Source organism: Spermophilus citellus, assembly GCF_964194105.1.
Source record: "Spermophilus citellus genome assembly, chromosome: 9".
NCBI lineage: Eukaryota > Metazoa > Chordata > Mammalia > Rodentia > Sciuridae > Spermophilus > Spermophilus citellus.
Window position 1 is genome coordinate 110,504,599 of NC_138191.1, and position 26,008 is coordinate 110,530,606.

The 26,008-nt window shown below is 42.8% G+C and overlaps 1 protein-coding gene across 1 annotated transcript in view; it reads left to right on the forward strand.

Annotated features, from left to right (window-relative positions):
- The first annotated feature begins 409 nt into the window (after nucleotides 1-409).
- RHBDL2 (rhomboid like 2) overlaps nucleotides 410-26,008 on the forward strand; it is a 52,805-nt gene continuing 27,206 nt past the window's right edge. Inside the window, exons 1-4 of the mRNA XM_081308642.1 lie at nucleotides 410-722; nucleotides 17,733-17,809; nucleotides 19,446-19,706; nucleotides 23,758-23,906. Coding sequence (XP_081164768.1) covers nucleotides 19,467-19,706; nucleotides 23,758-23,906 — 389 coding nt within the window. The 5' untranslated portion in view covers nucleotides 410-722; nucleotides 17,733-17,809; nucleotides 19,446-19,466. The remainder of the gene's footprint in view (nucleotides 723-17,732; nucleotides 17,810-19,445; nucleotides 19,707-23,757; nucleotides 23,907-26,008) is intronic.

The following is a 26,008-nucleotide window of genomic DNA, read 5'->3' on the forward strand; positions in this document are numbered from 1 at the left end:
CAGTGCCCAGTACCAGGCCAGGCTTCACACCAGAGAACAACCCAGTGCAGAGTGACAGAGACCACCCATGAGGCCCTCCCCCGAGGGTTGAGAGTGCAAGGCAAGGGGCCAAGACACACAACTGGACTGTGCGACTTGGAGGAGGCATGGAGAGGGTGCAGCGCCCAGGAGAAGGCACAGGGAGGCGTCACAGGTTCCCTGGCACAGATCTAAGCAGGCGGAGGGGGAGGATTCATTCATCCAAAGCCAGCCTGAGAGCGGGACTGCCCGACAGGCTGGCCCGGCCCAGGACCGGGAGGGGATTTCCTCAGACTCCCTCCCCCTGGGCTGGGTCCTGGGAACCTGTCTGGACGGTAGAGGGGAGGGAACTGGGAGCGCCTGGCAGGGCGGGAACTTGGGGCTGCTGGCAGCCCCGGTAGCCCGGGTCGTCTCAAACTCGGTGACCGGACTGTGCTGCCTGAGACGCCCCTACCTCGGGCCACCCGAGGTAAGGTCCCCGCTGGGGCGGTGAGGGAGTCCGGGTGTCCACTGGAGGCGGCGCAGGAAACCCCTGGGCTCTATAGTCCAAGTCTGGCGTGGGTGCTCCCTCCTAACCACCCTTCCGGAGCCGCCTGGAGTGGCCGCTTGGGGTCCTGCAACTTTCGTTTTAAAAGTTGGCAGCAGTTGGACCAGGAGTCAGGGACTGTTTCCTCCAGGGACATGAGGATGGGGGAGATGTCCAGGTAATGTAATGCCCCTTCCTTGTCCTATTCAATCGCTGGCTTTCTCTCCTTCCATCAGTTCTTCCCAGCATCCCTGAACCCCCAATTTTGGGGAGGAGTGTTGGGGATTGAATCTAAGGCCTCAAGCATGCTAGGTAAAGGGTCTACTGCTGAGCACCATCCCCAGTTATAACTCCATTTTTTTCTACCTTCAACTGAGCAGATTCCCAGCCTTCCTACTGGCAGACCTCTGCTCCCACCTGGGCACTGGCGACCACAGGGTCTGCTGTGCTGCTTCCAGCAAGGCAGCTCCCGGGCTTATTTGTTTCCTCCTTCCGGGTCTGAGCATCTGAGGGATTTCACTACCTCATTCATTTATTATTATTCATTTGTTTCTTCCTCCTCTGTGAGTGTGTACTTGGATTCTCCAGGGACTGGGAAGCACTATGTCTGCTTCTCCTGGGATTAAGAAAACTGAAATTTATCCATAAACATTTAAAGATCATCTACAAGCTGGCAGGCAGTGTGGCAGGGTAGAAAATTATTTTGGAGTCACAGGGAGACTTGCGGTATCCCACAACTCCCACTTACTTCCTGGACCTCAGTTTCCTTGTCTGTAAAATGGTATTTTTACAAAGATGACAAGAAACAAAACATGCCAAGTACTAAGGCTGGGCATATCATGGAGCCTGGATAAACATCTGCTCTTTCCTTCTTCTTTGAACCCCTTCCTGCCACACCCCTCATTGGCACCTCCCTTGGCTTAGGCTTGTACAGATACCTGCGACAACCCCTGGCCTTGAAAGCACCTAGGTGGACTTATAAACACAGAACTGGGCAGTGCAGGGAGCAGGTGGAGGAAGAGGGAGGCCAGAAGGTATGGATATGGGACTGAAGAGGGAAAGCACTGGCAGCTGGTTGGAGGTAAAAACACTGAGCCAGCGCTGGGTCCAGACCTTCCTGTGTGTCTGAATTTGCACATTAAATCTTTAAAACCAACTCTGCCTGGCTGCAGGGCAAAGGCTTTGAAATACATTATCTCACAAAATCATAAACCTGTTATGATGTTATCCCCATTTTTCAGATGAAGAAATGGAGTAACACTGGTTAAGGAATTTATTTACCTAAAGTCACATGGCTAATAAGTAATGGATCTAGAATTCAGTCTTGTAGATTAGACTCTAAATTCCATGCTCTTTGCCTGATTCTTTCCTGTCTTAAGTTTCTTGGTATTAGAAAGGCTGAAAGTGAGGCCATCATGATCCCTCAACTACTTAAGACACTAGTCTTTTCACTTCCTGTGCATCTGCAGCTTTGGGCTGCCTCAGCCTGGTGGGGAGGAGCACACTCTCTGATTCATTAATTCATCCACTCATTCATTCAATCAAGTGCCCTGTTCATCCCATGAGACTGCAAGGTTCCAAGAGGGTAAGTTCATGTCTGTTGATTCACAGTTATGTTACCAGCACCTTGTATGTCTCTAGGGTAAAACTGTTGGGCGAATCTTTTGTGAATAAATGAAGCTGACAGATATTTATTGATGGATTCCATTGACTGGGATAATAGGGATTCAAAGATAAGTAAGACAAAAGTCCTGTTTCGGGATGTTCACATCTCGTGACAGTTATAATACAAAGAATATACTTTAGACATGAGCAGAGGCTGCTGAGGGGCCTAAGAGGGGCATTTAATTCTACCATGCCTGCTTTCTTTCTGCCGGGCCTAGCACAGCACCAGGTATGAGATAGATGCCCACTAAGGCTTTGCAGAGGAGGTGTAAAGGTCAGAGGGGTACTCAGACTTCTCTAGGAGAACAAACTGGGAAGGGAAGATGTTCTAACAGAGGGAGAAGCTTATGAAGAGGCTTAGTGGAAAGTGGGAGCTGGAACTGCTCAGGGCTCAGTAGGCTGGAATATAGGGTGTATTGCAGGGAATGGCAAGAACTGAAAGTGGAAAAATAGGTCTCAGGTCAGGAAGCCTTTGTGAACCTTGTTAATGAACTTGGACTTTATACCACAGGCCCTGATTTGCATTTCAAAAGTGTGACCAATGCTCAGGGTCTAGGTGATGACAGAGGTTTTCTGGCTAGTGGGGTCCTCTCCTTAATGAGGAAATAAGATTTTCTTTTTAGGACCTTGTGATGGTTTGCTCATGAACAGTCTCTTGAGTTGTCCCATGTCCTGGTCAATTAACATTTTGTCTTTAGTTGTACACTGGATCACTCCTAACTGTTCCTTCTAATAAAAGCGCTGAAATTTATGAATAATTTACATTTGTATAACTTGGAGCAGATTCAAAGACGTTCTTCTTGCTAACTTGCATGTGCTTTCTTATGTAAGAGAGTTGTAGATGGGTGGCCAGGAATTCCACCTAGCTCTGCATGTGCCTGGGGAGGGTGTGTGGAATAGGCCAGTCATCCTGCAACTGATGGCTTTGAAGGAGCCAGTTTCCAGATCCTCAGCCTCCACAGGTATTGCTTCTTAAATGTTTCTTCTTCTCTAGATTCCTTTCAATTCTCCTTTCAATTTTGCTCTCATTGTTTCTCTTCTTTGGCTTTTCAAAAAAAGGTACACCTCTATCTATCTTTAATCTTTCTGTGACATATTGTTCAAAAGGACAATTGGAGAAGCTCTGTTCCTGAGAGAGAGCAAGCAAAAAAGTAAAATAAAATAGTAAGGGGTCACGCCTCACTACAGACTCATAGTATTTATTTATTCAGTTTAGTTTAATTCAATTTGCAGTACTGGTGATTGAACCCAAGGGTGCTCTATCATTGAGCTACATTCCTAGCCCTTGTTATTTTATTTGGAGATAGGGTTTTACTAAGTTGCCAAAACTGCCCTTGGAATTGTGATCCTCCTGCCCCAGCCTCCTGAGTCATTGGGATTACATGCTGTGCCACCAGGCTCAGCTCATAGTATTTATTTTATTTTAAAATACTTGTTTGATGCTATTTATGTGCTAGACACTGTTTGAAGAATTTTACAGAAAAGGAACCAAGTCTATAGATACTTTGATCTTTTTTTTTTTTTTTTTTTTTTTTTTTTTAAACAGATGAATTTCCTGAGGCATGGAGAGGTTTGGTGAGTTGCTTGAGGTCATAGAACTATTAAGTGATAAAATCAGGATTTGAACTCAGGCACTTTGAACTCCTCTAGAATTGGGGCTGTTAACTGTGATGTCTTTCTATTAACCTTAAGTTATTTAGCTCTTTATGTATTGTACAATTAGAGTTGTGATGAGCCTGTTGTCATGGGAATGCAAATGAACACATTTATAAAACTTTTTAAAAAATGCAGTGTATTTTCTTACAGATAGAAAAAAATCCATCTAATTTGGCTGGTTGGTTTGACAGTGAGGAGTGGCTTTGCCAACGGGATTATATGGTAGACATTTCCTGTAAACTGAACAAGCTAAATCTGTAGCTCCAAGGTTTGGGTGAAGATATATTTAAAGCATGTCTCTAACAAAGACTATGCCAGAGAACTTGGTCTTGGAACCCATTTTAGCTTGCGAAAAGTAATTTTAGATATTAACTTAAAAACGTGTGACAGGGGCTGGTGGTGTTGCTCAGAGGTAGAGCTCTTGTTTAACATGCATGAGGCCCTGGGTTAGCTACCCAGTTTAAAGAAGGGACATAACATTTTCAAAATACTTATGGGGACTCATAAACAAAAATATGTTAAAAAAACTTCCAAAGCGCAGCACATGTAGACAGCTCTGGCCATGTAACTTAGTGAGGATAAGGTTCCTGATGAGGTGAGGTCAAGTGGCTTCCTCACAGGAAGGCAGGGGCAGAGTTACAGCAGGAACCAAGTTTTCTTGGCTCCTACAATGTCAGTGTTCTTTCCATACTCCATATTCCTTTCTTTTTTCTTTTAATTTTAAATACATTTTTTAGCTGTAGATGTACACAATACCTTTATTTTATTTATTTATGTGATGCTGAGGTTCAAACCCAGTGCCTCACACACGCTAGGCAAGTGCTCTACCACTGAGCCACAGTCCCAACCCCCCATACTCCATATTTCCTCTTTTCTTCCTTCTTTTTCATTTGATGGATAATTCAGCAAACTACTTAGCCCCATTCTGTGCTAGGCTGGAGTACAGATGAAATAGAAAAACAAACATTTCTGTCTTTTCTGGAGCCAGTAAAGAGTCAGACAATAAATATACCAGATATTTTTAGATATGATAAATGCTGGGTACAAATAAGCAGGAGAATGTGCTGGAGGATGTGAGGGTGGGAGAAGGCGTGGCTGGGGGAGACTTCCTAGGGAGGCACTACTTGTTATGAAGAAGGGTGTGTGTGTGTGTGTGTGTGTGTGTGTGTGTGTGTGTGTGCGCGTGCGCGCGCGTGCATGCTAGAGTGAGGAGGAGGGAGTAGAAAAAGCTACACCAAATGAATGGCAAGTGCAAAGACCCTGAGGCAAGAGTTTGAAGTGTTCTAGGAACCGAAAGAATCCCTGTGGCTGCAACTCAGAGCTGTTGGGAGAGAGAGGTAGAAGCTGAACTCCATAAAGAAGGCAGGAGCTGAGGTCAAACTGGGACCTTACCAGTATTTATCCTGAAGACAGTGGGTAACCATGGAAGGCTTTTTTATTTTTTTAATTTTTTAAAGAGAGAGTGAGAGAGGAGAGAGAGTGAGAGTGAGAGAGAGAGAGAGAGAGAATTTTTAATATTTATTTTTTAGTTCTCGGCGGACACAACATCTTTGTTTTTGTATGTGGTGCTGAGGATCGAACCCGGGCCGCACGCACACCAGGTGAGCGCGCTACCGCTTGAGCCACATCCCCAGCCCCTGGAAGGCTTTTTTAAATTTTTATTTTTTATTTTTGGCAGTTCTAGGTATAGAACCCAGGGTCTTGTATGTGCTAGGCAAGTGGTTTACCACTGAGCTACACCTCCAGCCCTTTTTATTTTATTTGAAGACCAGCTGGCCTTGAACTTGCAACCCTCCTGTCTCAGTCTTCCAAGCAGATGGGATCATAGGTGAGCACCATGGGGGCCCAGCCCTTATTGAAGGTTTTAAAGGAGAATTAATATACTCTGATTTATGGTTTTTTTTTTTTTTTTTTGGGGGGGGGAGGGTAAGTAGGAGTGGAAATGGAGGTAGAGACTGATTTGGGAAGCTATTTCAGGTAAGATATCTGCAGTCTGATCCCTGGAGGGATCCAAAGATGGTCAAGATTAATGAAAGGCAGAATGGTATGAAATGTCATTCCGTCTCTGGCTCAGATGAGGGACGTTGGTAGCTGTTGCTGTATAATAAACCACTCCAAGATTTAGTGATTGAAAAAATTACCATGTTATTTTGTCTTTTGCTGTTTTCCGCATGGGTAGCTTGGGCTTCCTCATAGCACGGTGGCTTCAGGGTAGCCAACCTTCTTTTGTGATGTCAGGCTTCAAGGAAGGAGCTTTCCAAGAGGAGCCACATCTCTTAGGGTGTGGCCTTGGACTCACTCTTTCTGCTATGTAGTATTGGCCAAAACCAGTCATAGAGTTGGCCTAGATTGAAGGAAAGTGGAAACAAACCTGATCTTTCAGAGGGAGGAATCGCAAATAATAGGCTCCATTTTTAGTCTACCATGCTAGGCTTATGGAAACTGAGTACTGTAACCACTCAGTTGGGGCTGACCCATTTTTTAGTCTAAATCATAGCACATTGTGTTGGAACAATTTATAGGTCTTTATTCCCTACTGAATTCGGGAGCCTGGAGAAATGAAAAGGTTTTTTTTTGTTGTTGTTGTTGTTTTGTTTTGTTTTTTCCCTATGTGTTTCCAGAGCCCAACACATATAAGGCATTCAGAGAAAGTGTGTCCAATGAATGTCCACATAAGCATTCAGTGGTTATCAAAACATGGTGTGCAAAAGACTACCTGGGAAACCTGTTAAAAATGCCTACAGATTCCCAGCATGACCCAAGCCCAGAATCTCTGAATCTTAATCCCAAGGTTAGGATTTTATTCTTTGATGCTCATTAAAAAAAATTTCCCAGACCCAGGTTTAGTGGTACACGCTTATAATCCCAGTAAATCCAGAAGCTGAGGCAAGAGGATCACAAATTTGAGGCCAGCTACTTAGCAAGATCCTATCTGAAAATAATAAAAAAAATCTGGGGATGTAGCTCAGTGGTAGAGTGCCCCTGGGATCAAACCCCAGTGCCAATTAAAAAAAAAAAAATCCCAATGTACATGTCCCAGCCTAAGAGACTCTGATTCCATTGATCTGGAATGAGTCCAGACAAATAGGCTCATCAGAAGATTCTGATATGAGGCCAGGGTTAAGAACAATAGCTTTAGGTATAAAACCAAGTATCTTTGCCTAACCTCCTTGGATGATTCTGAGCTGATTGATCTGGGACAGGGTGATCAAACACCCTTGGTTTGCCCAGGTCTGACCTGATTTTAGCTCTGAAAGTTTCACATCCCAAGAAACTTACAGTCCTGTGCAAACTGGGATGATTGGTTTGTAAGGGTACAGCGAAGCATCGGAGAAAGAGACCACACGAGACTAGCTTCATGCAATGGCAAGGGGGATTTATTAGGGATCCGTTCCAGCGCGCTGGGGCTCCGTGCTCACTCAAGAAGGGAGAGCAGCCCAGAGCCCAGAGCAGAGATCAAGCAGAGCTTAAGTACACTTTTTGGAGAGGGCGGTGGGCTTTGCATACATCAGAACAAATCATCATGAGGCGCGGGAAAATTGAACAACAACTCTGAGACGTGATTAGCACATTCATTGGCGGGAACAGTTTGGGCAGGGGTGATTGGTCACTTCTAAGTGGGGTACACATTTAAACTGATTGGTTCTGGGGCCTAGATGCTTACGTGCCATGCTACCTGGAGCCCTTAGCTATTAAACAACCAGGGAATCAATGGAGATATTTACTGGGCAGTTCCCGCATTGTCCTAACAATTTACAGAGATTACAGGTTCTGGGGGTAGCAGAGGAGTTGTAACAATAGACTTTTACAATTGTAACAATTGTCTTTTACTTTTTAGCCCAGGCCTTGTAATCTAGAAGCTTTACAATGCTCAGTCTTTTACACTTTAACTCAAGCTTTTGCAGCTTGGAATCAGCTTAGAAATTTTACCTTTACAGGTTATTATCAATAGATCACTGAAATGTTTAAGAAACATTTCATTGAGGTAGAAAAAGTCTTTTTGGAAGAAAACACCTACAAATTTCTAATAAAAAAGCAATGATTTTTATCTCATTACTTGAGAGATTGGTGTAGTATCATGATGCTCTCAAACAGCCAACTGCTTGAATTAGGGAGGAAATGTCTCAGAGTCAGGATCCCATCAGCCCTGTGTGCTGGTGTGTTAGGTCTTTTGGCTCACGTAGTGTGTCCATTTGGGGGGATTCTTCCAGACTGTATTTCTTAGTGTACATGAGGAAGCTTCTAAAGCTCAATCAATAAGGATGATGATGGGTTGAGGATAGTATAAGATGCAGGAGGGATTTCCCTATGTCTCCTACAGCAATGTGTGTTATTATTACTATTATTAACATTATAATGGGGGTACATAAATCTCTGTAACATATGAAACAGTTCTGTGAGGAGGCAGACCATATAGTGGAGAGGCCTAGGATCTGGCCTCTCCTGGATGAGTGGATTTGTTCTCCTGCTGCACTGTCACGAGATAAGTAATCCTGGGTGCCTGTTTTTGCCTTAGTTGTTCATCTGTAAAGTGGAAATAACAATGATTTCGCCTTCATAGATAATGCAGATGGGAGGAGCCACCAAAATAAATAGGAGAAAGTGGTTCTTAGACTGGAAAGGGTGAGGTGTTATGATGGTCTAATGGGAAGGACACAAAGACGCTATTCTGTGTGTGATCAAGGCTCTGGTCCCTCCACCCTGAACTGCAGCCAGAGCTGTGGGGGTCCAAGGAAGAAGCCTTTAAACCATGATGAGCTCTGGTGAGACCTCAGGAAGCAGAGTGGCCCTACCTTAGTTGCCCTCACTGGGGAGGGTATGTGTGCTTTGCCTCAGAAAAACTGTTGAAAACCTGGGTTTGTGAAGCATTTTTTTGTTTTTAAATCTTTTCCCCTATTTATTCCAAATGTGCCTTCAGAGATGGAGCAAAAGGCAAACAACCACAACCACAAGCCCATAATATTGAAAAGCCAGTTTCTGAATTTATGTAGCTAAAAAAGCATCATTTCAGGCTGTGACCACAGAGTGATTGCTGGACTCCTGGAACTGGGCATAATGATGGTTTGCTGTATGATGAGGGAGGCTGTTAATCTCTGTAGCCCCAAAGCCCAATCTGTGGCCTCTCCAGTTACCCAGGTTGCCTAGCAATGCCACCAAAAGCCTCCCCACCAGGCAGCAACTGGGCACGCCCAGCCAGCCAGCTGCTTGCCTTCTGGGCTCCCGGGCCACATCAAGGCTGGACTCAGCCCGGGAAGGGGCCCGCCTGGTACCAATGAATGGGTGGAGCCAGCTGTTTAGAACAACAATCCAGATATTTTAAACCTACTCGTTTCAATGCAGCTAGGAAACAGCACAAACTACTGACCATGAGTGTCTTCCACCAAAGAGGAGTTGTCCTAAGGGTATTGGCCTTGCCAGTGCCCTTCTGGGCCAGGTGAAGGAGGTAAGGTGAGCCTGACTTAGTCTTTCTGGTTCTCAGAGAGGCAGATCCTTTTCCTGTCCTGGGCACTTGACTCCATCCAGATCCCTGTGGTAGAAGTGGGGGTTGGGGGATTCCCAGCCCCAGTGACCTGCCAGTTCTTCAACAGTTTTCCTTTGAGAATTCCCTGGGTTTGGTCTGGGTCTGTCTGTGCAGCCAGACTATGAAGAGAATATGAGGATGGAGGGAGAGGGATGGGATGGAAATAATCAAAATGCACAGCAGAACACTCAGGGCTGTGGAGTTAGAAGCACGGGCTCTCCTGGCACCCTCCCCTTGCTTGCTGTAGGGCCTCTGGAGCCTGAGTTTCCTTATAAGATGGGGATGTTACTACCCTGCCTCCCAAGGTGGCTGTGAACTATGATGAAGAGGAAGCTCACAGGGTGCGTAGTGTGGAAGCTGGCACACAGTGCTCACTACCGTGGTCATCAGGCCACTTGATTCTTACAATTCCGTGAGACGCTCAGGGTAGAGGTGAGCTCTGTTACAGCCGGGGAAACTGAGGCCTAGTGACATGCGGACACCGGGAGTAGACGGTAGGCGTTCACGGTGCCACACAAGCTGTGCTGTTCCTCAGGGGCAGTCATCACAACACAGTGGCTCCACTGGTCTCCTCTGAGGACTCAGAGAGGGCAGGATGGCGGTGGGCCATGCGAATCCAGAGGAAAAGGCGCTTTGCTACAGAAAGTGACACAAGATCTAGTCCATGTGGTGTGGATGTAGTTCCTTCTTCCTTTCCTTTTTTCTCTCCGTACCTCTTTCCCTCCTCCTTTCCACTAGCATTCTTTTAAATAAACTTTTTTTGGGGGAGAAGGGTAATTTTAGATTTATAGAAAATTTGCAAAGGTAGTGCAGAGTTTCCTATGCCCTTTATTGAAATACGAAGTTATTTTTAGTTTTTAATTTTTTTGGTGCTAGGGAGTAAACCCAGGGCCTCATAAATACTAAGCAAGGGCTCTACCATTGAGCTACATCCCAGCCCACAGATATTTTTTTGAACACCTACTATGTGCCAGGAATGGTGCTGGGTACAAAGAATATAGCAGGGAACAGGTCTCTGCCCTCCATGATAGCATGAGTATAGTATGTGAGCTGGAGTAGACTTGGAGACCCTTATTCTGGTTCTTTATTATTATTTTTTTTGGTACCAAGGATTGAACTCACTGAGCCACACCCTAGACCCTTTTTATTTTTTATTTTGAGACAGTCTTGCTAAGTTGCTTCAGACCTTGCTAAGTTGCTGAGTCTGGTCTCCAACTTGAGATCTTCCTGCCTCAGCCTCCTGAGCCACTGGGATTACAGGCATGTACCATCATGACCAGCTCAGTCTGGTTCTTAAAGGGGCTGCTGCCTCCACTTCATCTGGTATACTTGTCAGAGATCTACTAAATCTATTCAATAACTCTTTGGCAGTAGGTCCTGGGAATCTGCATGAAAACAAGTGCTACAGGGGATTGTAAAGCCTAGTCAGTATCTTGAGGAACTACTAGTCTAGTGAAGACTATTCACTGTGCAGGTAAGACACCTGTGACTCAGAGACAGAAGGAACTTGTCCCTGGTCACAAGAAGTGGCAGAACCTAGATCAGATCACAACTTTCCTGAATCTGTGCAACTTATACTATGTCTCCTAAACACAGATAAATGAATTTCATTTGTAAGAAAAGACTCCAAGCTAAATATGCTTAACTGGGGCTGGGGATGTGGCTCAAGCGGTAGCGCGCTCGCCTGGCATGCGTGCGGCCCGGGTTCGATCCTCAGCACCACATACCAACAAAGATGTTGTGTCCGCCGAGAACTAAAAAATAAATATTAAAAAAATTCTCTCTCTCTCCCTCTCTCCCTCTGTCACTCTCTCTTTAAAAAAAAAATAAATATGCTTAACCCAAGGCCAGTATCATTCTAAATGGAGAACAATTGAAAGCATTCCCCCTGAAAACTGGAACAAGACAATGATGTCCTCTTTCACCACTTCTATTCAATATCATCCTTGAAACTCTAGCCAGAGCAATTAGATAGAAGAAAGAAATTAAAGGGATACAAATAGGTAAAGAAGAACTCAAACTATCACTATTTGCTGATGACATGATTTTATATGGAGAAGATCTGAAAAATTCCACCAGAAAACTTCTAAAACTAATAAATGAATTCAGCAAAGGAGCAGGATATAAAATCAACACCCAAAAAATCAAACGCATTCCTATACATCAGCAATGAATCCACTGAAAGAGAAATTAGGAAAATTACCCCATTCACAATAGCCTTAAAAAAATAAAATACCTGGGAATCAATCTAACAAAGGAGGTGAAAGACTTCTACAATAAAAACTACAGAAAACTAAAGAAAGAAATTGAAGAAAAACCCAGAAAATGGAAAGATCTCCCATGCTCCTGGATAGGCAGAATTAATATTGTCAAAATGGCCACACTACCAAAAGTGTTATATAGATTTAATGCAATTCCTATTAAAATCCTAATGACATTCTTCATAGAAATAAAAAGGCAATCATGAAATTTATTTGAAAAAATAAGAGACCCAGAATAGCTAAAGCAATCCTCAGCAAGAAAAGTGAAGCAGGAGGCATCGCAATACCAGACCTTAAACTATACTACAGTCATAGCAACAAAAATGGCATGGGATTGGCACCAAAATAGACTTGTAGACCAAAGGTACAGAATAGAGGACACAGAGACAAACCCACATAAATACGGTTATGATATATTAGACAAAGGTGCCAAAGACATTCCTTGGAGAAAAGATAGCCTATTCAACAAATGGTGCTGGCAAAACTGGAAATCCATATGTAGCAAAATGAAACTAAACCTCTATCTTTCACCCTGCACAAAAATCAACTCAAAGTAGATCAAAGATTTAGGCACTAGAAAAGAGACCCTGCACCTAATAGAAGAAAAAGTAGGACCAAATCTTTATCACGTCAGCCTAGGATCTGATTTCCTTAACAAGACTTCTAAAGTACAAGAAGTAAAATCAAGAATCAATAAATGGGATGGATTCCAATAGAAAAGCTGCTTTTCAGCAAAGGAAACAATCAATAATGTGAGGAGAGAGCCTACAAATTGGGAGAAAATCTTTACCACATGCACCTCTGATAAAGCATTAATCTCTAGGATATATAAAGAACTGAAAAAACTTAACACCAAAAAACCCCAAATAACCCAATCAATAAATGGGCTAAGGAACTGAACAGACACCTCACAGAAGAAGAAATACAATTGATCAACAAATATATGAAAAAGTGCTCAACATCTCTAGCAATTAGAGAAATGCAAATCAAAACTACTCTAAGATTTCATCTCACTCCTGAAACCGTATTACAAGATGAAACAAATGTCAATCATCAAGAATACAGGCAACAGTAAATGTTGGTGAGGATATCAGGGAAAAGGCACACTCATACATTGCTGGTGGGCCTGCAAATTGGTACAACCACTATGGATAGCAGTATGGAGATTCCTTAGAAAACTTGAAATGGGACCACCATTTCACCCAGCTCTGTTTCTACCCAAAGGACTTAAAATCAGCATACTACAGTAATGCAGCCATGTCAATGTTTATAGCAGCTCAATTTACAATAGCTAAACTATGGAACCAAACTAGGTGTCCTTCAATAGATGAATGGATAAAGAAACTGTGGTACATTTATATTCAATAGAATATTACTCAGCATAAAGAAGAACAAAATTACGACAATTGCCAGTAGATGGATTGAGTTGGAGAATATCATACTAAGTGAAATAAGCCAATCCCCAAAAACCAAAGGGCAAATGTTTTCTCTAATATGCAGATGCTAATTCATGATAAGGGGAGGGGCACAAGAGAAGAATAGTGTTACCTGAGATTAGGTAAAGGGAAGTGAAGTGAGGGGAGGGGAGGGGATGTGGGGATAGGAAAGACTGTAGAATGAAACAGACATTATTACTTTATGCACATGTGTGACTGCATGATCAATATGATTCTACAACATGTACACTCAGAAAAATAAGAAATTATATCCCATCTATTTATGATATATCAAAGTGCATAAATGCATTCTACTGTCAGGTAAAACTAATTAAAACAAATAAAAAATTAAAAAGAAAAAAAAAACTCCAGATGGAGTTTAGAAGAATGTTCTGACCATTCAGCTAAATCAGTTAGGTTCCTGGTCACAAGGGACTGAAACTGATCCTGACTGATAAAAATCAGAAAATGAATTTAATTGAAAGCACATTTGGGTGGGTTAAAGACTCCTGGAGATGGAAGATGGCTTGGGACATGAGCAGAAAGAAAGGGCGACAAGGCAGCGAGCATTCCACCCCAGTCCCCTCAGAGACAGCGCAGAGCCTCTGCATGCTCAGTGCTGCTGCTCCCTTGTTGCAGTCCAGTGGTGCTGGACGCTAGATGCCACACCGACCCCAATGGCAAGGTGTTTGGACACCAGATGCTGCGGCCATTGTTGTAACCACTGAAAAGATTTTCCCCATTCCCAGCTGCATCCTCGACCCTCCTAAGCAAATGTGACTGACTGGTTAAGCTGAGGTCACCAACCAGAGCTCTTGCTGCCTAGGGACCTGGAAATGTGAGTTTTAGGCATTTTAGCTTCTGTAGTGGGATGTGGTCCTTGCTGCCCACCAAGATAAGATGAGAAATTTCCCAAGAAAACTGACCACACAACCATGATCTAAGTGTTATCAAAAGAATAGACTGAGCTGGGCAGGTGGGCACACGCCTGTCATCCCAGCTACCTGGGAGACTGAGGCAGAACGATGGCAAGTTTGAGGCCAGCCTCAGTAACTTAGTGAGACCCTATCTCCCCACCACCACCCCTAAAAGGGCTGGGCATGTAGCTCAGTGGTACAGGGTTTGTCTACCACGTGTGAGGCCCTGGGTTCAATTCCCAGTACCCCAAAAACAAGTAAGTGAGAAATAAATAAATAAAGACTGAAAGTCCTTGACATTTGCAGACTGAACACATACAGTCTGGGCGTTTTATTAGCTGCCCTCGAAGGCCCACTGTGAATGATTGAGCTGAATGATTTGCTTTGCCCAGGGCAACCATTTACTGTGCCTGGATAGCTCACGCAACTTCATTCTTCTCTACTGGTTATAGCCTGTGTGTGTTATGCATTTTATGTAACTGCAGTGATTGAAATCTTTTTTCTTGTCTGGGGAGTAGAAAAAACTCATAAAATAAGTCACTTGATAGTGACAGTAGGAGAAATGAAGAGAAAGTGAAGAGACCTGGGAAAGTGACATCATCATCATCATCATCATTTTTGCCACCAATAGAAGTTTTGAGTAAAGTGGAGCGGGATATCAAGTTCAGTGATATCTAGGGTCTCGATATCAATACAGCCACTCTGTGTGAGTGTGTCACAGACAGAAGTGCTTTGGGGAGTTGCTCTAGTGGGCGTCAGCCAATGGAAACTGCTCTTCAAGAAAAAGCTGAAGCCTTATTACAAGATGAAGAGAGACACACTGGCTGAGTTTCTTTTTTCTTCTTTGGGAATTTAGGTGCCAAGAATTAAATATGACTAATGCTCCTCTAACAATAAATTTTTATAAGTAACTTTACTTCTATGCTTTCAGAGCATTTAGAGACTGAAATAGAACCAAATTTTTTCTGACTATAATTTACAATGTAATTCTGGGAGATACTATGTAATATATAGTGAATCAGGCTAAAGGTCTTTGAAAAAAAAAATCCCTTGCTAATGTCAAGGGTCTCCTATGGAAATCTCTTCATGGAAATCTCTTTCTACTGTTTTGTTTGTTTTTTAAAGATAGACAACCATTTTGAGTAAACAAACACAGGCCCTACTCTTCCCAGTCTTTGGCCAACATACTGGCTCTGTGATTCTTTTTTTTTTTTTTAATATTTTTATTTATTTATTTATTTATTTTTAGTTGTTGATGGACCTTTATTTTATTTGCTTATTTATGTGTGGTGCTAGGAATCAAACTCTGTGCCTCACACATATGAGGCAAGCGCTCTACTGCCGAGCTACAACTCCAGCCCTTTTTTAAAAAATATATTTATTTTTTAGTTTTAGGTTTATGTTTACACAATATCTTTATTTTACATTATGTGGTGCTGAGGATGGAACCCAGTGCCTCATGCATGCTAGGCGAGCACTCTACCACTGAGCCCCCACCCCAGCCCCCTGGCTCTGTGATTCTTGACACATGCAGTGCTTATACCAGGCAAAGTCAGGAGGCAGGGGAGTTCTTTCCACCTTGTCTCTTCTTAAGAGAACTTGTCAACCATGAAGGGAAGGGTTTTGGTTCTCAGTGTGCAGGAGGGATATGGCCTTTTTAAAGCCAGAAGACTAGAGGCATTCTAACAATCTAGTCTAGTTTTCCTACTGGCAGGGTGAGAAGATTTCACAGCAGTGCCAACCAGTTTTGATTTGCATGTGTGTGGCCCTGCAACAAAGAGCAGGCAGAGCAACTTGCTCAGATAAGAGGTGGGAGGGGCCGCTTAACATCACGCCCACGGTAAAGAGTCTTAGTAAGAAAGCACAGTTAGTAAATATCCATTTAATGAGTGACATCGTGACCAAGAGTCACCAAATAAATAATTGGATAGCTGTGGATGCTTTTATATCCTGGTAAGTCGATACTGTGTGTGATCATTGCCACTTGTTTTAAGAGTCATGTTCTATTCTCTCGGGCCTCCTATAATGCTGGTATAGTGTGCTTTCACTATACCAGCATTATATCCCACTTTGACCTAGAGAGCTCATGGAGTTCATCTGCAGGCCACACCCAAACAAGAACAAAATTAATGACCTTAGATTAGAATTGGCTTTGTGAGATCCTAGGGAGGGAAACTTTGGACCCAGGAACAGATATCCTAGTGAGCAGGTTTCAGTGCAGGGTAAGGAGGTGCTACCTAAGAATTAGAAAATGCAACATGAGAAAATGCAACAGCCTCACTGAAGTACATTTATGTCATTTACGAATTTTCTTTTTCTTTTTTTTTTAGAATATGGATTTTTTTATTAGTTGTTCAAAACATTACATAGCTCTTTTTTTTAACATTTTTTTTAAAGAGAGAGAATTTTTAATATTTATTTTTTACTTTTTGGTGGACACAGCATCTTTGTTGGTATGTGGTGCTGAGGATCGAACCCGGGCCGCATGCATGCCAGGCGAGCGCGCTACCGCTTGAGCCACATCCCCAGCCCCATTACATAGCTCTTGACATATCATATTTCATACATTTGATTCAAGTGGGTTATGAACTCCCATTTTTCCCCCGTATACAGATTGCAGAATCACATCGGTTACACATCCACGTTTTTACATACTGCCATACTAGTATCTGTTGTATTCTGCTGCCCTTCCTATCCTCTACTATCCCCCCCTCCCCTCCCCTCATTTACGAATTTTCCATACTATAAGTAGTTCTTTACTGAACATCCTTGGAATATAGTTTTGTGTGCTTGCTCAGACACATTGCTGGATAGTATTCTAGAAGTTGGCTGTTCAGTTGAAAGGTATATGCTTTTTATGTATTACACAGGCTGCCTAATTGTCTTCCTAAAGGCGGTGTCAATTTGTCCCTCACACCCTGCACTCATTTCCAACAGCCTCGTAAGTATGGGATAGTATCAGTCTTTTTGCACCGTTGCCAATCTGATTGGTGATATAGTTAACTATACAGGGAAATTCTGGTGTGGGACAGGAGAGAAACAGGAGTGGGAGGGATGGGGAATGTCAGGAGGAGCACCTGGCAACATCGAAGGCCCAGGTGTTAGGGAGAAGATGAATCAGGGAGAGGCCCCTGTGCCCAAGGAACAAAGGGACAGCCAGGTAGGGAAGTGATCTTGACTGAAGAAAAGTAAAAACCAAAGCTGCAAAATCACTCCCCATGAGCTTGCCTGACACTGTTGCTCCAAGTAGCTGGCTTTATATCAGATCTCTTTACTGCTCATGCCAAGGGACAAAGCAGACACACAACAACTTCTGTCTGGTTCCAGTGGGTCAGATACCTTTTCAACACAGGAAGTATGTTTAGGTATTTATATGTGTAAAAAGCTAAGCTGAAGTCGTAATATTTCTGGAAATCTTGAAATCTAAAGTAAAAGAAAAATCTAGAGAAAAATGTAATCTTTATTTTTCTAGCTTCTTTTATGAGTTTAAAGTTATATTGTTAACAATGTGGAATTTTATTTCCTAATAAGGTGATCATGTACAGTATTTAAATTTATAACATGTTATAAATTTATAACAATGTTAATACTTCCCAATTAAGCTTATTATTTTATTTGTTATTTTTTGGGGGGAGGGTGGTGGTGGTGGTACTGGGACTGACTCCAGAGTCTCTCTACCACTGACCCACATCCCCAGTCATTGATTATTATTTTTTTTTAATTTTGATACAGGGTCTCACTAAGTTGCCAAGACTGGCCTTGAACTTGCCATCCTCCTGCCTCCGCCTCTGGAGTTGCTGGGAGTACAGGTGTGTGTGCCAATGTACCCTGCTGGGTATTTTATTTTATCTTATTTTTTGCAGTACTGGGAATCAAATCCAGGGACTCACCAAATGCTAGGTAAGTACTCTATCAATAAGCCACATTCCCAGCATGAATTTATTTCTTAAATGTTTTAAATTTACAGTTAAAGATTGCTGATCTTAAATGCACACTCTAGTTTTCTCAACTATAAGAAAGGGGTTAAAAACTAGAAATAATTATCAATGTTCAAGAAAAATCAATGAAGTGGCTATAGGTCTACAGATTTAATGTCTGACCCCATGGGAGGGTTGAAGATGCCAGGGAGGGACAAATTCTTTATTTAGAAAAACTGCTGCAGAAAAGAAAATTAAAAGAATTCATTTCCTCCCTAGAGTCGTTGAATATAACCTACTGTAAATTGGACACTTGCCTAATGAGATTCATTTGGAAATAAATTAAATTTGATCTGATTTCCAATAACTTGCTTTTGAAAACAGGCCCCAGGCTTAGTTCTATCCATTCCATCCACCCACCCTTCCATTGCCAATAACTAATAATTATGCAGTGTTTACTATATGCCAGATACCGTTCCAAGTGCTTTACATGCATTAACTCAAATAGTCTTCCAACAATGCTATGGGGGTGACTATTATCATCTCCACGTTAAAATGGAATCTGAGGTTTCCCAGTAAGTTAGGTAGAGAATTACCATATGTGTCAGTAATTCCACTTGTAGGTAACTGTCCCAAAGAATTGAAGACAGGTATTCGAATAAAAACGTGTACAAGGATGCTCACAGCAGTTCATTCATAATGGGCAAAAGGTGGAACCAATTCAATTTCCATTAACAGATGCATGGATAAACAAAATGTGGCATACAAATCTATGTAATGCAATATTATCCACAAAGAGAAAGGAAATTCTGACAACATAGATAAACCTTGAAAATATGCTAGGTGAAAGAAGTCAGACACAAAGGACCACATAAGTATGACTCCATTTATGTAAAATATCCAGAATAGGTAAATTCATAGAGACAGGAAGCAGATTAGTGGCTGCCAGGGGCTGGGTGAGGAGGGTATGGGGTTTTTGTGTGGGGAGATAAAAATATCTTTAGAATTAGATAGTGGTATAGTTACACAACATTGTAAATGTACCTAATGCCATTTAGTAGTATGGTTTAAACAGTTAAAATGGCATAATTTATGTGTGTGTATTGTACCATGATTAAGAAAAATTTAACTTGAGGTTAGGAAAATTTAAGTGATTTACCTAAGGGAACCTTACAGGTGACATGGGTAGGACTGTGTTTTAAACCCAGTTGTCAGGCTCCATGGCTCATCTTTTTATTTAAAAATATTTATTTATTTATTTACTTATTGGGAAAATAACACACAAGATTTATTACATTCCTAAGACATGGGAGATTAGATTCCATGCTTTTCAAAACAAGTACAAGAGAGTACAGTGAAAACTTAATTCGGGAGGTTTAGACCATTTTGATCATCTTTAGCTGCCTCCTATCAATACACAGGAAAGAGGAGGAAAACCAATTCTTGAACCAGAGAACCCAGGAAAAGAGCCACAGCCTGAGGACCAAAGGGTCCCCTTTAGTGACCTGACGTTCTTGTCCTCTTTCAGGTGGAGGGAGGACTCCAGACAATGGCTGCTGCTCATGATTTGGAGATGGAGAGTGTGAATTTGAATATGGAGAGAGAGAACAAAGAGCTGGAAGAAGAGAAAACTTGGGTGGATGGGGGAGGAAAAGACCCCCCCAAGGGTAGAAAGGTCCACAGGATCGTCTCAAAGTGGATGCTTCCGGAACCAGTCCGAAAAACTTACCTGGAGAGAGCTAACTGCCTCCCGCCCCCAGTGTTCATCATCTCCATCAGCCTGGTCGAGGTAAGCGCGGTGGGTGGTGGGCGCCCGCACACTCTCCAGTGGGGAGATGGGAACACAGCGGGGTAAGACCTGGCCCTGGAGTGGAGGCCTGGACTGGTGCAGCATGCTCCCCAACGGGGCCCTTCTGTAGAGCTGCCTTTCCTGGCTTCTTTTGTTCTTCATCCCTCCAACCAAAGGGGCAGTTTAATTGGTCAAACAATTTTCTTGAGTTTCAGAGGAAAACAGCGGGATCCTCTAAAGATGTCTCCTCTGGCAGCGTGGGGTGTGTGCTCAGTTTCTGATCTGGTCAGTCCTTTTGGGTTCTATAAGAGTGCTGGGCTCAGAAGGATGGGACAACTCACCTGAGGGCACGTCTTAGTGACTGGGGCAGAACTAGGCTCTTCCTGAGAACTCCTCTCATCTTTGTGGTCTCACAAAGAAATCGGCAGAGCATAGCTGCATGTGGGGTGTGACTTCAGGGACATAATTCTCTTAATTCCCATTGGTGTTAATCAGAAAAAACAGACTTAATGGGGCATGGGGCATGAGTGAATGTACACACACACACACACACACACACACACACACACAGATTTATTTTAAGAAATCAGCTCAAATGATTATGATGACTTGGGAAGTTTAAAATCTTAAAGTCTAGCTGCTGGCAGGCTAGAGACCCAGGGAATAGCTGCAGTTTGAGTCCAGGGCTGTCTACTGAGTGAATTCCTTTTTTTTTTTTTTTGGTGCTGGGATTGAACGTGGGCCTTGTGCATGTGAGGCAAGCATCTACCCACTAAGCTATATCCCCAGCCCATGGACTCCCTTTTCCTAATGGAGGGCAGTCTTTTCTATTTAGGCCTTCAAATAACTGATTGGGTGAGGCTCACCCGCATTATGGAGGAAAATCTGCTTTACTCTACTGATTTAAATGTTAATCTCAGCTTTAGAAAAACTAGCTGGGTACTGTATTCACCTTGGAAGGTGACACATAAATTTAGCTATCATGGGAGCCAAGTTTCTTATGGCTTATAATGATAAAAACGAATGTGTAAGAATTCCCAGGAGACCCTTTGTCAAGGTTTTGGTTGAAGGCAGGTAGCTCTCTGTTTTCTCATGGGGTTTTATTGTGAGACTTAACCTGTGACTGGGAAGTTATTAGGCTGTGGATGTGGATTCTATCTGCTTCTCCCTTCATGTTATCCTTTCATCTTACAGGTTTTTCTGGTGTGATCATGTTCCCATCAGCTGTGTGTGTGGGTGGGAGGAGGGTTGGAGAAGAATGGGGTAAGGATGCATGCTACAAATATGACTGCTGGACTGTGAGTACTACCTAGAGTGTGCAGCTTCCTGCAGTAAGTCAGGGGCCAGGTGCTAGGATTTCTCACACTTACAGAAAGATCTGCTTTTAAAATTACTTTAAGTGAACTTTTTTGTTGTTGTTTGGTGGTGCTGGTGATGGAACCATGGCCTTGTACTGCTGAGCTATATGCCCAGGCCTTAAGTAAACTTTTTATTTTGTAATAATTTTAGCTTTATAGAAAAGGTGCAAAGGTAGAACAGTGAGTTCCCCTATACTCACCGAATTTCTCCCACTGTTAAATGTACTAACATTCCATAGAATGTTACATAGTACATTTATGAAAACTAAGAAGCTGATGTTTGGTGTAGTACAGGTTGAGTATCCCCTTTCTAAAATGCTGGGAATCAGAAATATTCTAGATTTTAGTTTTTCTGATTTTGGAATATTTGCATAGACTTTCCAGGTTGAGTAGATCTAAAATCTGAAAATCTAAAATACAAAATGCTAAGGTCCTATTTTATTTTATTTTTTGGTACTGGGGACTGAACCCTGAACCCAGCAGTACTTAACCATGAGCCACATCCCCATCTTTTTTTATTTTTAGACAGGTCCTGCTAAATTGCTTAGGACCCTCTAATTTGCTGAGTTTGGCTTTGAATTTGCAATCCTCCTGCCTCAGTCTCCTGAGTTGCTGGGATCATAGGCGTGTACTACCACGCCTGGCTGATCCAAAACTTTACAAGTGTCATGTTGGTGCTCAAAAAGTTTCAGATTCTGGAACAATCAGATTCTCAGATCAGAGATGCTTAACCTAGGCTGGGGTTGCAGCTCAGTGATAGAGCAGTTTCTTAGCATGCACAGGACCCTAGGTTCCATCTCCAGTAACGCAAAGAAAAAAGGTGTAGAGATGTCTAACCCATACTATTAATAAAACTCCCGACTTTATTTGGATTTTACCACTTCTCCCATTAATGTCTTCTTTTTTGTGTTCTTAGTGCCCTCCAAACCAGGGAACCAAATTGCATTTAGTAGTCACATCTCCCCAGCCTTCTTGATCCCTGACAGTTTCTATTATTTTTCCATGAGCTTGGCAGTCTTGGGGTGTACTGGGGTACAATGTCCCCCACCCTGGGTTTGTTTGATGTTTTTCTCATAATTAGACTAGAGTTATGGGTTTGCGGGGAGAATACCACAAAGGTGAAGTGTCCTTCTCTTCCCATTACATCAGGGAGTAGGGGATATCACATAATGTTACAGGGACATTACTTTTCACCATTTGGTGGAGGCAGTGTTTTCCAGATTTTGCCACTGTGGAGTTAACTACTTTTCCCTTTCCTTACTGCATTCCTGGAAGCCAGCACTGACTTACTTTTATATTAATTGTAAATGAAGGGTCAATTTATTGGGGGGTGGGGGGTGGGAATGTGAGGGCAGCGGGTATTTAAGGGGATGGAAGAGAACCTAGTACTAGATAGCAGGGGGTCAAAGGCAGGGAAAGGGGATTCTTGATAACAGCTGGTCTAGTGCAGCCCCTGACCATGGGAGGAAGGAGTTGACCACAGTGGGGGATGGTTGGGAAACAATTGTTCAAAAAATTGTTTTCTTAGTACCTGTTGGAATGTTACATAATTTTTTTTAGCATCATTGTCAGAATTCCTATCTTCATCCCAGTGCCCGTGAAGACAAGATGAAACCAAACTACAGTTTCTTCGATAGTTATCACAACAAACTGTATAAACTGATGCATCAATGAATAATACCTCAACAAGTAATGCTCAATCACTGAGTCGATTTATTTTGGGAGGAAATGGACATATTGATAGATTCCTCCGCTTTGAACTGCTTACAAAACTTGCCTGGACTATGTATCACTTGTATGCATTGTGCTCTATCTGTTGATGCAGCGAATTATGGTAGTGCTGGCGTATCTTTGCTGATGTGTCACCAGTGTTGCAATTTTTCCTAAAGAGCCGTCAATTGACTTGGTGTCGTGGCATTTCTGTATCCTCCTCCCTTCTAATAGTGATGGTCTAATTTTGGGGGCCAACAGAGGTGAGGCAAAGAACCTCACCCCCCCACTGGTGCATAGGCCTATCCACAAGTATGGCTATATGCTGGACCGGTAGTCAGTGACGGGTATGATCCAATTGCAGTGGTATCAACCTAAGACAGGAGGCTGACGCCTAGAGGTCAGCTTTCCGATGACGGGTAAGAACTATATGTTGAATTGGACAAACCTAACAGGCACGGTCCCTAGCCACATTGCTTGTTGCTTAATTAAACAGAAGGGGGGAGATGCTAAGAGCCACAGCCAAGTAATATGATGCATGGCATTTTTGGTTGAAAGGTGATGCCAGCTAGCCATGGAGATGATATGATTATGTTAAGATTTACATTCATCTGGATATTGGACTCCTGCTGTTCACCTCAGCCTGCTACGGGACTCCTGGAGAGTTCCCATTGGTTGGGGAAGTGCAGTAGGAGGGAATTCTGGGGGAGGAACTTCCTCTGGGGTTCCGGGAGAACGCCGCGTGTGTGGATCGGCAATCTTCCCGGGTGCGTATCGGGCATTGGCGGCAGTTTCAAAAATAAAGTTTGTTCCTGCTTGAGTGGCTCGTGATTTTGTGCCCAGCCAGACTGCGGCAAGTAATTGCTGTCATCTTCTGAGCCCACTCAGATCTGATGATTTAAACATAGTTACTGCCTGTAGGCTTAATGGGGCACTCTCTGGCAATGGTGTGATTAACATTCATGTCTGCCCCTCCCTGTCAGCTGGCAGTGTTTATTTACTATGCTGTGTGGAAGCCTCAAAAACAGTGGATCACCTTGGACACAGGCATCCTGGAGAGTCCCTTAATCTACAGTCCTGAGAAGAGAGAGGAAGCCTGGAGGTTTATCTCCTACATGCTGGTCCATGCGGGGTAAGGAGTGACAGTTAAGTCATTGGTGTCAGAGGTGATTATAAGTAATGTAAGAAATTGTCACTTCTCACTGTGTGTGTGTGTTACTGGGAATTGAGCCCAGGGCCCCACACCTGCTAGGCTAGCACTTTAGCCCTGAGCTATACCCCCAGCCCTTTTTAGATTTTGGGACAGGGACTCATTAAATTGCTCAGGTTGGCCTTGAACCTGTGATCCTCCTGCTTTATCCTTCTGTGTAGCTGGAATTACAGGTGTGTGTCACCCTGCCCGCTGTCACCCCTAACTTGTGTTTAGAGCTTTATTATCATAAATAAGGTACTTTCATGTCCATTTTCTTGTTTGAGCCTCACAGCAGCTTAGGAGGTGAGTATTTCTCCCATTCTTATGTCTGAGGATGTAATCACTTGCTGCACATCCCACAGCTGATTCAGAAAGAGACCTTACCCCACAAGTGCTAACAATATAAACTACTTTACATTGCATTATAACTATCTAATGTTTGTTTTGATATAGGAATTTTAATGAGCAGATGCCAAATAATTATCAAATCAGACACAGGTCTCCCTAGTTGATGGATGTTGTTAAATGTTTTCTAATTTAGGTTATGTAATGGTAGAACCAAATGACCATCAGCATCCCCCCCAATAATCCTACACCACACTCTTTAAAAAAAATTAATTCATTTTCATCAGTGTGAAATACTGTTTTGCATTTGATATGTTACAGGCAATAGGAGGTGCGGTGCTGCATTTTAGTTGTATCATTTCCTAAAAGCAGATAGTCTTTCATGTCCTCAGCATCCACCATCTCCCATACGCGCTGAAGTCCGTCAGCAGCCTGCTGCCAGACCCACCTCTTTGGTGGACTCCTATGGTGTCCAGTGAGGCCAATCCTGTCTATGTGGCCTACCCAGCTGTGGTGTAAAAGATGACTCTTTTGGTCAGTGGCTAAAACAACAACTATTACAGGACACAGAGGTTTGATGAGTCAGGTATAAAAATCCCCAATTGCTGAGTTTCTGTCCATACTTCCATACTTTCATTTTCCATTTTACAAATCTTTTCTAAGCAAATGTGGCTTCTGCTCTCAAGGACATTAAAATTATAAGAAGAATAAACCAATAGTAATGTTGGCAATATAGTACAGTAGCTACTTCTTTTTTTAAAAAAAAATATTTATTTTTTGTAGTAGGACACAATAACTTTATTTATTTTCATGTGGTGCTGAGGATCAAACCCAGGGCCTCGCTCGTGCTAGGCAAGCGCTCTACCACTGAGCCACAACCCCAGCCCCAGTAGCTACTTCTTTAAAATGGGATTTTAGTACCACCTCTTAAGGTGGTTGTGATTAAATGAGACACTGCTACAATTTTCACAGTGTCTGATATATATATATATATATAGTAAGACACTCAGAAAGAATTTGCATGTCTGTGTAGGACATGTCACATATGGGGTTGTATAAGAGATGCTTTGGGATGTGAATTAACAAATAGAGACCTTTTTTTTTTGGGTTGTGTGTGGGGGTTATATGGTGCTGGGGATTAAATCCAGGGCCTTATTAAGCATGCTAAGAAAGTGCTCTACCACTGACCTACAGCTCAGGTCAAGAGGCTAATTTTTTTCTAATATGAAAAGTACAAGGTAGGTGATCGGTTCATCAGCTTATTGAATCCAAGGCTCTAGGTTCTGTGTTAGTGTCTCTGCTATTCTTTTGGCCTTTTTTGCTTTCAGGTTGGCTGTTACAATTCTGCATTCAAAGCCAAAAGAAGGGGAAGGGGGACACCAGGTACAGGTGAATCCAGCCCTTTAGTCAAGACGGAGCTCTCTTAACAGTGCTCTTACTTGCTCACTGGTCAGAACTATGTGACTGGACCTGGCAACTCCTAGCTAAGAGAGGTTGGGAAAGTCAGCATTAGATCTTGTAGCCTGACTGGAGGAGGCTGGGTAGGGAGAAGAGAAATGGATGTTGGAATCGTTATAGTGTAAGATAAACAGAGAGAGGGAAAGACCAGGGTGGGATGGCTTCTCGGATGACAGATTGAAATTGGATCTTGAAAGTAGGAAAAATTTGGGTGAAAAAAATTAGTAATTCCATTTAAG